At 56.3% G+C, this 12,255-nt stretch overlaps 2 protein-coding genes across 2 annotated transcripts; both read right to left on the reverse strand.

Annotated features, from left to right (window-relative positions):
• Window positions 1-723: 723 nt before the first annotated feature.
• Window positions 724-2,451, reverse strand: FAM89B (family with sequence similarity 89 member B). Its single transcript, XM_037146510.2, has 2 exons — window positions 1,951-2,451; window positions 724-1,534 (listed from the first exon to the last, which is right to left on the reverse strand). The coding sequence occupies exons 1-2, from the start codon at window positions 2,248-2,250 to the stop codon at window positions 1,256-1,258; spliced, it is 579 nt and encodes a 192-aa protein (XP_037002405.2). The 5' UTR covers window positions 2,251-2,451; the 3' UTR covers window positions 724-1,255.
• Window positions 2,452-2,544: 93 nt separating this feature from the next.
• On the reverse strand, window positions 2,545-4,654 carry ZNRD2 (zinc ribbon domain containing 2). Its single transcript, XM_037146509.2, has 4 exons — window positions 4,556-4,654; window positions 4,074-4,225; window positions 3,873-3,957; window positions 2,545-3,485 (listed from the first exon to the last, which is right to left on the reverse strand). The coding sequence occupies exons 1-4, from the start codon at window positions 4,572-4,574 to the stop codon at window positions 3,142-3,144; spliced, it is 600 nt and encodes a 199-aa protein (XP_037002404.2). The 5' UTR covers window positions 4,575-4,654; the 3' UTR covers window positions 2,545-3,141.
• Between the last annotated feature and the right edge of the window lie 7,601 nt (window positions 4,655-12,255).

The raw sequence follows: 12,255 nt of genomic DNA on the forward strand, positions 1-12,255 counted from the left end.
TAGGGCCTGACATCTGGGTTTGGCTCCCAGTCTCAGCAGCGAGGTCCTCAGTTTTCTCTGTAAGAGATTTTACCCTCAAGATCCCAAGTGCAGTGGGGCAGGGCCAGGCAGTCTGCTGGAGACTGAGGAGTGGGGGTGGCTGGGGTCATACCCCCGTCCTCTGTACCAAAGCCTGGGGTCCTGCCCCCATCTCTCCTCCAAGGCTTGCCTGGCCTCTGGGGGGGTCTGAGGGACCACCAACTTCACACCCTTCTGCCTCCGCAGTGCCTCCCTCTCACCCAGAGGGCACTCACTAGCTCCCAAGCCCTTCCCTAAGGCGCCTTCCCCTCTCCCTCTGAGGGGCCCCTAGGCCTGCTGGCTCAGGCCCACCCATTTCCTGTGCTGCCCCAACTCCTCCCCGACTGGAAAGTTTCTCTCCTCAAGTTGGGCGGCTCCTTCTCCTTCCTTCCCCGCTAGCCAGGAAGGACCAAGCAAGTGAAGTGGGGAAGGTTGGGCTCCAGCCTCCGGCCAGAGAGGGGAAGTGACTCGCCCACAGCCACACAACCGTGGCACCAAGGACAAGTTTGAAACGCTTCGCAACCCATGCAAGGAAGGGGAGATTCACGTCCCGCCACCGCCAAGCCTTTATTCTCAGGGCCTTGGCACCACCTGCCGGCGGAGCGCGGGGCTGCACTTGCCAAAAACACCACTACATTCCCGCCGGGGAACCAAGCAGTCAGAAAGTACACTGGCACGCTGAGGGTGTTTATTTATCTATGTGCCCAAAAGGCTGGCTCCTAAACTTAAATATCCAGCGCAGAGCCTTGGCCCTCTCAGCTGCGGGTGGGTGCAAGAATGGGTCCTGGAGCCCTTGTCTAGGGGAATGGGACCCAAGGACCAGAAGCAGGATGCCCCTGAGCCAGCAGCTGCCAAGAGCAGCAAAAGGTGAAAAGGAGATGGAAGCCAAGCACCCATCCCAATCCGAGACGCCAAGGGGAATGCAAGATGCTTCAGGCCCCACTGCCAGCTTAAAGGTTAGCCAAGATGGGGGGTCCAGTGCCATGGGCAAAGGCTGTAGCCCAGGTGTCTGCCCTAGTGCCAGCAAACCCGAGACAGGAGAGGGGGTTGGCAGTGGTGCCTCTGCGCAGCCCAGGCCTCGCCCTCCTGTGGGTGAGGTGGTATGGGGGGAAGCAGGCACTCTACTCTGTGCACTTGCTGAGGGGTGAGTTTCTGAGCCTTTTGCACGGGTACACACCTCCCACCCATCCCCCGTTCTTCAGAGGTTGATATGGAAGGCGTCTTGTAGCCACTGGTCACGGGCATTGTGAGTCTGGGGCACAGTGAGGGGTGGCGGGTCCGGGGGCAGGCTGGCATCAGGAGGGTCCTCGTCATCAGACAGGCCGGCATCTGGAGGGTAGGAGCTGTCTGAGTGCAGTGAGGACGACAGGTCCTGGCACAGGCTCAGGTCTTGGCACAGGTGCTTGTAGTCCTGGATTGACTCGTACAGGCCCCACAGCTGGCACAACAGGGACATGTCCAGCTGCCGCAACCCCACCTGCAACAGACTCAGAGTGGGCTGGGGCTGGGGACCAGGCCACCCTCAGCCCGAACCAGAGCCGTAGTCAACCTTTCCACACTTTCTAAATTTTTGTGGACACAGACGCCACCTGCATGCAGTGAATCTTTAGGCAAGTCATTGGCCCTCAGCTGTTAAAAGGAGGTAACACTCATCTAGCAGGGTGGAATGAAATAAGATGAATAAAGCACTTAAAATGCATGGTAACTATTGCCATAAATGGTAGGTGTAATTACTGTTACCATATCCCCTGTGACCGTCCGCCTGGCTTCTACATGTCCTGAGACCCAGGCATTCCTGGTTCCATACCTCTGCGCTCCGCCTCACCTCGGGACTCCCCTGCTCGGCAGCAGCACCCCCCACCCAACCCCTTGGCCCAGGTCCCAGCTACTCACCATCTCCTTACGCAGCGCGGCTAATGCCGAGTCGAGGTTGACAGGGCGACGCGGCCCGAGAGGACCGGCTGCAGATCCGGCGTTGGCGGAGCCTGTGGCTCCATGGAGCCCTTCAGGGACGCGGGCCGCACGGCTCAGCTCATCGTGGATACGGTTGCGCTGGCTGTAGATGCGCTCCAGCTCCCGCCACGAGCCCCCGCTCGCGTTAAGGAGACCGCTGAGGCCGCGCGGTAGCGGCGGGAGTCCGGCCAGGGCGCAGCCCGCGCCGCCCGGCGCTTCAGCCGGGGGCAGCCCATTCATGACTTGGCCAGCCCGGGCGACGATGGAGCCTTTCTCTCCAATGTTCTGCCTGGGCTGCCGCCCGCAGGCCCCGCACTCCCGGGGCCCTACCAGCCGAGCCCAGCGGCGGCCCGCAGGCCGGGCTTTGTTCCTTCCCCACCTCCTGACTCCGCCCCTAACCCAACCCCTTCGCGTGGGCGGGGCCTCTCTTAAAAGGGCCACAGCCGTGGGCCCAAGTCGCTCCGGATCGTAGAAAGCTGAGTAAAGGAATTGGGTCAGACAGGAGACAGTAAAAGAGAGGGAAGACACCACAAGTAGCGGGCACGGTTCCTTCACAGCTCTTTATGCTCCCCTCCCCCAACACCGTGTTTCATTATTCTGTCGAGTTGTAACTCCCAAGGTAAAGGATCTAAAATCGGGGATCAGGAGACTGAGGTACATCCATATTTGATTCCTACTGTGCAACCTTACGACGCCCCGTCAGTGCCTGAGCCCCTGGGCTGGGCAGGAGATGGGAAAGGATGATGGTCCCAGGATGCTTCGGGGAAGAAGGAACCAAGGGGACTGGATCCCAATCTCACTCAAGGGTGGGGAACGAGCCCTGGATGGCTCAGGAGGCTACGGGGGTGCTGCAGAGGCCCATCCCTCTAGTTCCTGCCTTTGGGGGGCAACTATCACGTAGTTCTCTCCCTCCCTGTCATCCTCTGAGTGGGGAAACTGAGCAGAACGAGCCCAACTCCCATCTCAGGGCATCAAGATCAGAGAGGGGTGGGGTAAGAGACCAAAAGCAGGCAATAGGTGAGTGGAGCTGGGGCTGGCATGCACACTCAGAACCATGAAAAGAACAAACCACACAAGAGGAACGGCTGTTTTTCTAGAGGGTTTTTCTGGGGGGTAGGCGGGGAGGGGCTCTTAGTGTTGCAGCTGCTGCAGGCTGTGCAGGGCCTCAGCACAAGCCCGGATGAGGCTACAGAGCTGGATGCTAGTCTCCAGGGAGGCACTAGAGCCCAGTTCGGCTGAGGCCCAGGTCAGCTTCTGCAGGAGGGCCTCCTGTGTGCTGGCCACAACATCTGCATTTGGAGGCACAGCAGGAGGGGCCGACCCCTGGGCTGCCTTCAGCCCTGCCGCAGCTCCCTCACAGTGTTCTGGACGGGGTACTGGGGGCTGAGGGGTGGGCCGAGAGCCTGCAGGGAGCTCCAAGGAAGAGGCGAGTTGGTGCTCCCGAGCTTGGGAGAGGGCAGCCTGGGCATTCAGAGCTAAAAGAGGAGAAATGGAGTGGAGTGGTCAGGATGCCTGAGCCCTCCCTCAGCCCTGAGCCACCTCCTTACTCTCCACTGCTCTGCTCTTTCTGTGCTCCTCATATCTTCCCTGCCACTCTCTAAGACAACTCACTGCTTATTCTTTGAATCAGATTTACTTCTGTCCTCGATTCATCTCTTCAATCAGGACTATGCCTGACTGAGCTGGGGATCTCCCTGGTGTCTAGCACACAGGAGGCGCTCACTGCTCTTGTTGAATGCATGCTCCTTTATGGAGCTAAAAGGAGAAAGCACCTTACCTCCAACCCACTCAAGGATGCCACTGTCACCTCCCAGGCCTACCGTTCCCAGGGCTGTCACCACCAAGTAAATGCAGTCCCTCACCCGGGTTATCTTTATCCACGTCTGAGTCGAGCTCCTGACAGGCCACGCAGTACACCTGCCGCTGCTTATTTTGGAGGAGGATCGTCTAGGGGCCAGAAAGCACAAGCGGCTAGGGTAAGACGCTGGGCTGCGAGGTCCAGAAAGGGGCTGGGGAAGCGCCGTGCAGCCTGGTACGTGGCCCCACCCCGAGTCTCTCCTCACCCCACAGTCCGCGCACGTCTCGCCCAGCATGCGGTAACCACGTAGCAGGTAGTCGCCCATGAGCGCGGAGATGCGATCCTGCCGCTCGCGTCGCGCTTGCAGAACCTTGGTTTCCGCTTCGGTCGGAGGCTCCCAGGAAAAATCGTCAACTTCTGGGGAAAGAAAGGCACAAGGGATTTGGGTTTCTTTGCAAGAGATTTTATTTATTTTCAGAGAGAGGGGAAGGGAAGGAGTAAGAAAGGAAGAGATAAATCTATGTGAGAGAGAAACATCAGTTGGCTGACTCTCTTGTCCCCAACCAGGGACCTGGCCCGCAACCCTGGCATGTGCCCTGACTGAGAATGGAACCAGCAACCTTTCGGCTCACAGGCCGGCGCTCAATCCACTGGGCTACGCCAGCCGGGGCTGGACCTGGGTCTCGTGTGGAAGCAGGCTACCTCCCGCACCCCGCAACCGCAGACCCCCGCAGCTCAGGTCCTCACCAGCGCCATTCAGAGCCATGTTGCCGTTGTCGCCGCTAGGCTCAACGGAAATGACCTACGGACAGAGCGCCTTTCTCCGGCTCCTCCCCCTCACGTCACGCAAAGAACGAGGGCGGAAATGACGCAAAGAGTGCCCCCTCGGAGGTCGCGGTGCCCGGAGTGGGGCGTGTCTGCTGTCGGCCAGGTCCTGCGCAGTTCGCGCCTGCCGGAGGTAACTCAGCAGACAAGAACTTTCGACCGGCGGGGTTGGGCGTCGAGAGCCACTTCTCCCCGGGAACTCCTCTCAGATCACGGGACCCGGAGGTGACTGCGCAGTCACCCTTTTTGTCCGCCGCGGATGGAAGGAATTTCTCGGCTCGAGGAATCCCCGCTGGCCTCCGCCTGCCCTGGGCTTTCTCTTTCCGCGCGAGCCGGACCATTGGCAGGCGGGGCACTGACGTCATCACAGTAACACCTTTGCTAATAACGAACGGCCTTTGAATCGCGCGTGGAGGCTTTTCAGGCCTCAGTACTTCTCACTTCAACATGCAAGGCAGGTCAGGCAGAGAACATTCTTGCTTTCTATACCTTTCAGCCTATTTGCATGTTTCCTGTCCCGGGCTCTCCATCTCCTACCTACCCTAAGGCCTGGGGCTGATATAAAGTCAGCTCTCAACTTTTCTGAAGTACAGCCCGTTTTTCAGGGAGCAGCCACAGCGGAGTAATGTGTGCTGGAGAGTGGGTGGTAATGAAGGGCTTATTACACAAGCCGGTGACTCTTACGCCCTCCTTGGGTGAGATGCTATTAAAATTATTAGTGCTGCCCTGGCTGGTGTGGTTCAGTGGATTGAGCACAGGGTTGTGAAGCAAAGGGTCGCCAGTTTGATTCCCAGTCAGGGCACGTGCCTGGGTTGCAGGCCAGGTCCCCAGTAGGGGACACATGAGAGACAACCACACATTGATGTTTCTCTCCCACTCTTCTCTTTCTCCTTCCCTTTCCCGCTCTCTAGAAATAAATAAATAAAATATTTTTTAAAAATTACTAAGCCCTGGCTGGTGTAGCTCAGTGGATTGAGCTCAGGCCTGCGAACCAGAGGATCGTGTCGAACCAGAGGTTCGATTCCCAGTCAGGGCATATTCCTGGGTTGCAGACTGGTTCCCTGCAGGCCAGTTCCCAGCAAGGGATGCACAAAAGGCAACCATACATTGATGTTTCTCTCCCTCTCTCCTTCCCCTCTAAAGATAAATAAATAAATAAAATCTTTAAAAAAATTACTAGTGCTCCTTAACGTTGGTCTTGGTGATTTTTCCCCTCTTCTGTGTTTTTTTTAAATTAAGATTTTATTTATTTATTTTTAGAGAGGGAAGGGGGAGAGAGAGGGAAACATCAATGTGTGGTTGCCTCTTGAGCACCCCCTACTGGGGACCTGGCCTACAACCCAGGCACCGGCCTTCCTGGGAATTCAACCAGTGATCTTTTGGTTCACAGGCTGGCACTCAGTCCACTGATCCACACCAGGCAGGGCTCCTTTTCTGTGTTCCTTCCCAGACACATCCTCTCCCTTATTGGAGAGGTTTGGAGAAGCCAGATGGGGCAGGCAGCAGTCTCCTGCTGTATGTGCATCCTCCCCTGCCCCAAGGCTGCGCGCCAAGGCTCAGACCCCCATCATCTCATCAGCAACCTCCTCCTTTGGTTAGACAGCACGTGCATCAGCGATATTACCTGAAGACTGGGCGCCCTCCTCCTGGTCCCATCTTCCTCCTACATAGAGAGTCTTTGGAACTGCCATTTTCATACCCTTGCTGCCTCTTGCTCTCTTGGAGAGCCCTGTGCTTCTTTCACTCTCACCCTCTACCAGCAGGCTCTTGGGCAGCAGCATAGCTGACTCAGGGCCTGGCTCCAGGTCAGTTCTGCCGAGCTGACTCCAGGGACTCTTGGACTCAAGCCTGTGCGCACAAGCCTTCCCAGTCCTTACTGTCTTGGGCTCCCGGCCCCACCCTGAACTCTTCAATGCACCCTTCGTGTCATCCTCATGGCCAATATCTCTTCAATGGTGTATTCCTGGCACCAACTAAGGCCCTTACACTTACCCTCCCATTTAATCCCTTGCATTTTCCCCTGACAACCTCCTGGGGCAGGAACCACTGCTATCCCCATTTTACAAAGAAGGAAACAGAGTAATTCTTTCAAAATATTAATCAGATCATGTCACTCTTGCTTAAAAGCCTCTGGCATCTTCCCATCTCATTTAGATGAAAACCTGAAGTCCTCACTATGGTCTCCAGGGTCCTACAAATCTGGCCCTTGATGCCCTCCCGCTCTCCCTACATTCTTCCCCTCCCACTACTCAAGGGGACCCCCATCACGTTTCCCCACTCAGGGCCCCTGCCTGCCTCCAGTTTCACAGGAGATTGGACAAGGCACAGCTTGGAGTCTGGCAGGATCAGGTTTGATTCTGGATCTGCTCCTTACTGGCTGTATCACCTGGACTCATATACCTCTCCTCTCTGGTCTTCATTCCTCATCTGCAAACCAGGACCAGTGACACCGTTGCAGCAGGGCAGCTCCCGCTGGAAGGCAGTGTGGCTGTGGCTGCTGAGTCAAGGAGACCCAAATGTGGAATAAATAATGTCAGCCACAGCCCTGCGGCCCAATGGAGGGCTTTGGATGGCAATGTTTTCAGCTCACTGTGGGAACCAGTCATGACTGATCAAACTATCTGGAGCACGATGCCAACACTTGGGGCCCCACCCTGACAGAAGCAACGGGAACCAGGCTGTTGCTCCAGCCCGCGCTGTCCAGACTGTTTCCACTGCTGCCTGGATCCATCATTGCACTGGATGTGGCGACATGTCCGCCATCACTGAGTGGGCACAGAGTACAGGACTCTGTGCCTCTGAGTCCCTCCCAGTCCTTGACAGGGGTGAACATGTAGAAGGTCCCCAGGATGCTGGTGGGAAAGCCAATTTACAGCAGTCGTGGTGGGCAGGCCGGTTGTCTGGGAAGCAGCGGGCTTGGGCTCTCTCATCCGTTCCCTCACCAAAGAATTTAGCACACCCTCCTATGAGCCATCCCAGCACCAGTGGCACTGTTGACGTGGCAGTAGTTAGTCCCAATCCTGAGTGACAGTGCTCACAGTGGTGGCATTTTCACATACAGTTCAATCACACCCCCCCACTGCCTCATTTGGGGGTCAAGTTCAAATGGCAACAAGTGGCTTTTGCCACATAGCTACAGCTCTGAAAATCCTAAGTTACATTACTGTATTTTCACACTCACAGGCTCTGAAAAGGGGTTGGCTTTTCTCTCCATTTTTACTGCAATGTGAATTAACATGACATTTCCGTGAAACAGAAAAAGACCAGGTGACAGTGGTGAAAATAATAATACTCAACTTTCGGTGTATGTTTTTGGGGGGCTGGGTACTCTACAAAGAGGTTTTCATGAATTTTCTCATTTAATCCTCAGGACAGTGCTGTGAGTTAGGACTTTCATCATCCCCAATTTGCAGATGAGGAAGCTGAGGCTGGGACAGGGTGGGCGATTTACCCACGGTCACCTGCTGGGACGTGGCGGGGCTGTGGCTCCACCCAGGCTGCATACAGCTGTGGCCTAATTCTCACCAGTGGGCCTTCTCTTTGAAAGGTGGAGAAGAGCGGAGGGGCTGAAGATCTTCTCCGATTTACCAGGAGTGGAGAGAGGTTCATTTCATTTTCCAATCCCATCTCTCTGTGCCCTTTATCACAGTGTGTGGCACATCAGAGGGACTCAGTGACAGCCACTTTCTGTAAAGTGTCATTGGAGAGAAATGCTTTAGGGAAGAATTGTCTTCTCCAGGCCCCTGAAACTTCCAACCCTCTTCTTTGTTTTTTAATCCTCACCCAAGAATATGCTTGTTGATTTTAGAGAGAGAGGAAGGGAGAGGGGGAGGGGGACGGAGGGAAATATCAATCGGTTGTTTCCCATCTGAGCCCTGACCAGAGAATCAAACCCTCAGCCTAGGCATGTGCCCTGACCAGGCATTGAACCTGCAACCTTTGGGTGTCCAGAACGACGCTCCAACCAACTGAGCCACTGGGCCAGGGCCAACCCTCATCTTTAGAACTGATGCGTAGCCCCCACCCATCCACCCTCAGAGCCTAGAAGCTTCCCAAAGACATTCAGAACTCAGAGAGGAGGAACAGAGCATGGGGCAGTCAGCCCTCTCTCACTGGCAACTCTCCTCCCCCCAGCCAAGCCGGCGTGGCTCCCAGCCAGACCCGATAATAATAAAAAGAACTAATGTATACCGAGCACTTACTATATGGCCAGCATCTGCTAAAGACTTCCTAAATGTCGGCTCATTCGATCCTCTGTTTACAAATTAGGCAAAGGAAGCACACGGAAGCTGAAGAATTTCCCTAACTCACACCGCAGGTACTGGACGCCGCCGCCGGGAAGAAGTCCCGCCAGAAAAGAAGTGCGGTGCTGCGCCGCCTGCGGAAACGCGCCCCCCACCGTGCAGGCTGCTGCTCCCTGTCCAGCTGATTCTGAGTGGGAGCCTGCGCAGTGGAGCCGTAGGAGCCTGCGTCTGAGTCCTGGCTCCGCAGCTGACCAGCTACATAACTTCAGCCCAGTCCCTTGCCTTCTCAGGGCCTCAGGGGCCCCTCTGCACACAGAGCCCATCCGTAACATTTAAGCAGTCTGAGCATTCCCTGGGCTTGGGTTCCACGGCTCCTCTTTGTCCCTCCAGCAAAGCCCCTCATAGCCCTTGGGATCCCACCCATCTATCTTTGGGACGTCTGTGGGACCCTCTCATTCCTCCATCCCAGGAGCACTGTGTGGGTTTTGAGCCCCACAGATCTGAGTTCAGCCCCGGATCTTATCACCACAGGACCTGAGTCTAACTGTTACACGGTGCAGCGCCTCGGTTTCTCCCTTTGTGGGGTGCTGGCATGATGAAATACCATGACAGTACAAAGCACACAGAAAATGCTGGGTGCTCCTGTGGCCACACTCCATTCAGTCAGCAGTCACATTCTGTGAGTAGCCCTGGGCTAGAACCTGGGGTTTGTGCCTTCCTGGGGGGGGGGGGCGGTGAGAGGACAAGAAGCGAGTAAGCAAACTCACAAAGAAGAAAGTTTCAGGTTGTGATGAGTTGCAGCAGCAGCAGCCAAACAGGTGACGTGACCCAGAGGGCCAGGGCGGTAGTCGTGGAGAGAGACACACAGAAATGTCTCACAGGGGCAGGAGGCCCCAACTGAGGCAAAGGCCGGAGCTCGGCACCTTTCAGGCACGGAGGACTTTGTAGGTGCAGGTGAGCAAAGAGAAGCCACTGGAGGTTTTTTAAGTGTGGGAGGAGCAGCGTTAGAATCAGGTTTTTAAAAGCAACTCTGGCACCACCAGGTGGAAGAGGGCCCGCAGCAGACAGAAACAGTGCTGGGAGGCCTGTTAGGCAGCAGGAATGGTCTGGAGTGACCGCAGAGGTCACAGTCCCCTTGCACTGTCAGGAGGACTTACATGTTGGAGGCATGGAGGTGTGCCAGTGTCAGGAGATTCTAGGAAGATAGGTGACTGGGCGTGCGGACACAGGACATGAGGATAGAAAAGATGGTCAGTCCAAAGATCCCACCGGTCTGGATGTCGCCGTCTGTCCTGCAGCAGACCCACCATCCCTGCCCTCCCTGCCCCAGGCCGTGAGGCTCACTTGCCTACCCAGGCTGCCCTGCCTGAAGGACGCTTTTTGGGTTCAGCCCCTGGGAGGCTCGACTGGGCAGGAAAAGACTAGGATAGCGTTTATTCCCCTAACCCCCCGCCCCGAAGGGCTGCGGGCGGGCAGGTGCTGCAGGTCTCTGCGGAGGCCACAGTTTGCCCATCCGGGTGTCCACTCGCGGGCTAGCGGGGCAGTGGCTCCCCTTCCTGGTTCCTTTAGCGAGGCTCTGCTGCCCTCTGCTGCCCTCCGCGGTCTTAGCCCTTTGTAAACAGTTTCTCCATTCCAGTCCCCTCCACCACCCACTTGGGGGTGCTGTCTCCTGCCAGATCCCCCTGAGCTTAAGAAGTTTGGCAATGACGATAGGTAAGTCATTGAGCACTCACTCTGTGCCAAGCACTAGGATGAGGGGCTTGCTTTTGCTGCTCCAAGTCACTGAGTCCCGAGTGGCCCCTGAGAAGGGCTGTCCTGCCCCCCATCCTGCTGTCAGCAGCGTCGGACACCTGGGCACCCCCAGCCCCGTACACACTCCTCTTGGCCTGCATCACATTCCTGGTTTCCCTCTCTCTGCCCTCCCAGCTGTTCTTCTAGTCACTTCTGACTCTGCCTCCTCTCCCAAACCTGGGAATGGTGCCTCCCTGGTCTGCCTGGCCCTCTTCTCTCTCTCTCTCTTTTTAAAAAAAAAAATATTTTATTTATTTTTAGAGAGGGGAAAGAGTGGGAAAGAAACATCAATGTGCGGTTGCCTCCCATATGTCCTCTACTGGGGACCTGGCCTGCAACCCAGACATGTGCCCTGACTGGGAATTGAACCGGGAACCCTTTGCTTTACAGGCCGGTGCTCAATCCACTGAGCCATACCAGTCAGGGTTTTTGTCTTAAGCAAAGACCGTCTTTTCCCATGGCCCGAAATGCTCCTGTGAGCCGAGGACCCTGAGCCTGTGTCTCCACGAGGACGACACCAGCACCTCTATCTCCGCGAGTCCCACCGCAGCCGTCCAGGCCGCCCGCCTCCCGCACCCTTCACTTCACCAGTTTCTAGATCCCGCTTCCCAAATACAACTCCATCGCATCCACAAGAGATCAGTGCTCCTGGGATAATGCAACAGTACCCCTCCAGCCCCGATACTGTCCCATTGCAATGAAGATAAAACCCAGACTTCTCACGTGGCCTCCCACCTCCCAAAGTCTCTCCCCTCCCCAGTCCGTTGCCCCGAGGGCCTTCTCTCAGCTCCTGGAAGAACTGGATCTCTCCCTCATCACTCGACCCTGCCCGCTCCCTGCGCACCCCCTTTGTGAATTGTCTCTTTACCGGTTCCCTCCGTCTCGTGGGCCTCCCGCAGCCTTCTCTCTAGCTTCGCTGGCTGCTCACCCAGTTAATTCCTGCTCTTCCTCCAGCGTAGACGTCCCTGTGTCGGAGGGGCTTCCTGGACCTCCAGGTCCCACCGCCACTCTTGTTCCCAGCTCCTGGCTCTTCTTTCACAGCACTGACCTCTGTTGTGGTCACACCATGTGTGAATTGATTTGTCACATGTCTGTCTCCCCCAGAGAAGAAGCTCCAGGAGGGCAGGGGTGGCTTCTATTTCTTTCTTTCTCTTTTTTAAAGATTTTATTTTTAGAGAGAGGGGAAGGGAGAGAGAAAGAGCAGGAGAGGAACATCCGTGTGAGAGAGGAACGTGCGAGAGATGAACATCGATCAGCTGCCTCTCGAGCGCCCCCCACTGGGGACCTGGCCTGCAACCCAGGCCTGTGCCCTGAGCAGGAATCCGATCCACGGGTAACCTTTCACTTTAAGGGCTGACACCCTACTCACTGAGCCACACCAGTCAGGGCTGGACCTATTTCTTAGCAAGAGCTTGACATGTGATAGTTCTCAGTTTGTTGAGTGACTGGATCCCCATTTCGCAGGAGAGAAAGCTGAGGCCGGCTGCGACTCCAGCCCTGCTCTGTTTTCTGCGCTGTGTTCCGAAGTGAGCCACTTCCTGCTCTCGGCAGAGGAGGGTCGGTTCCTATGAGTAGGAGGAAAAAGTG

This window comes from Artibeus jamaicensis, unplaced genomic scaffold, assembly GCF_021234435.1.
Source record: "Artibeus jamaicensis isolate MK-2021 breed Jamaican fruit bat unplaced genomic scaffold, CSHL_Jam_final scaffold_614, whole genome shotgun sequence".
NCBI classification, from domain to species: domain Eukaryota; kingdom Metazoa; phylum Chordata; class Mammalia; order Chiroptera; family Phyllostomidae; genus Artibeus; species Artibeus jamaicensis.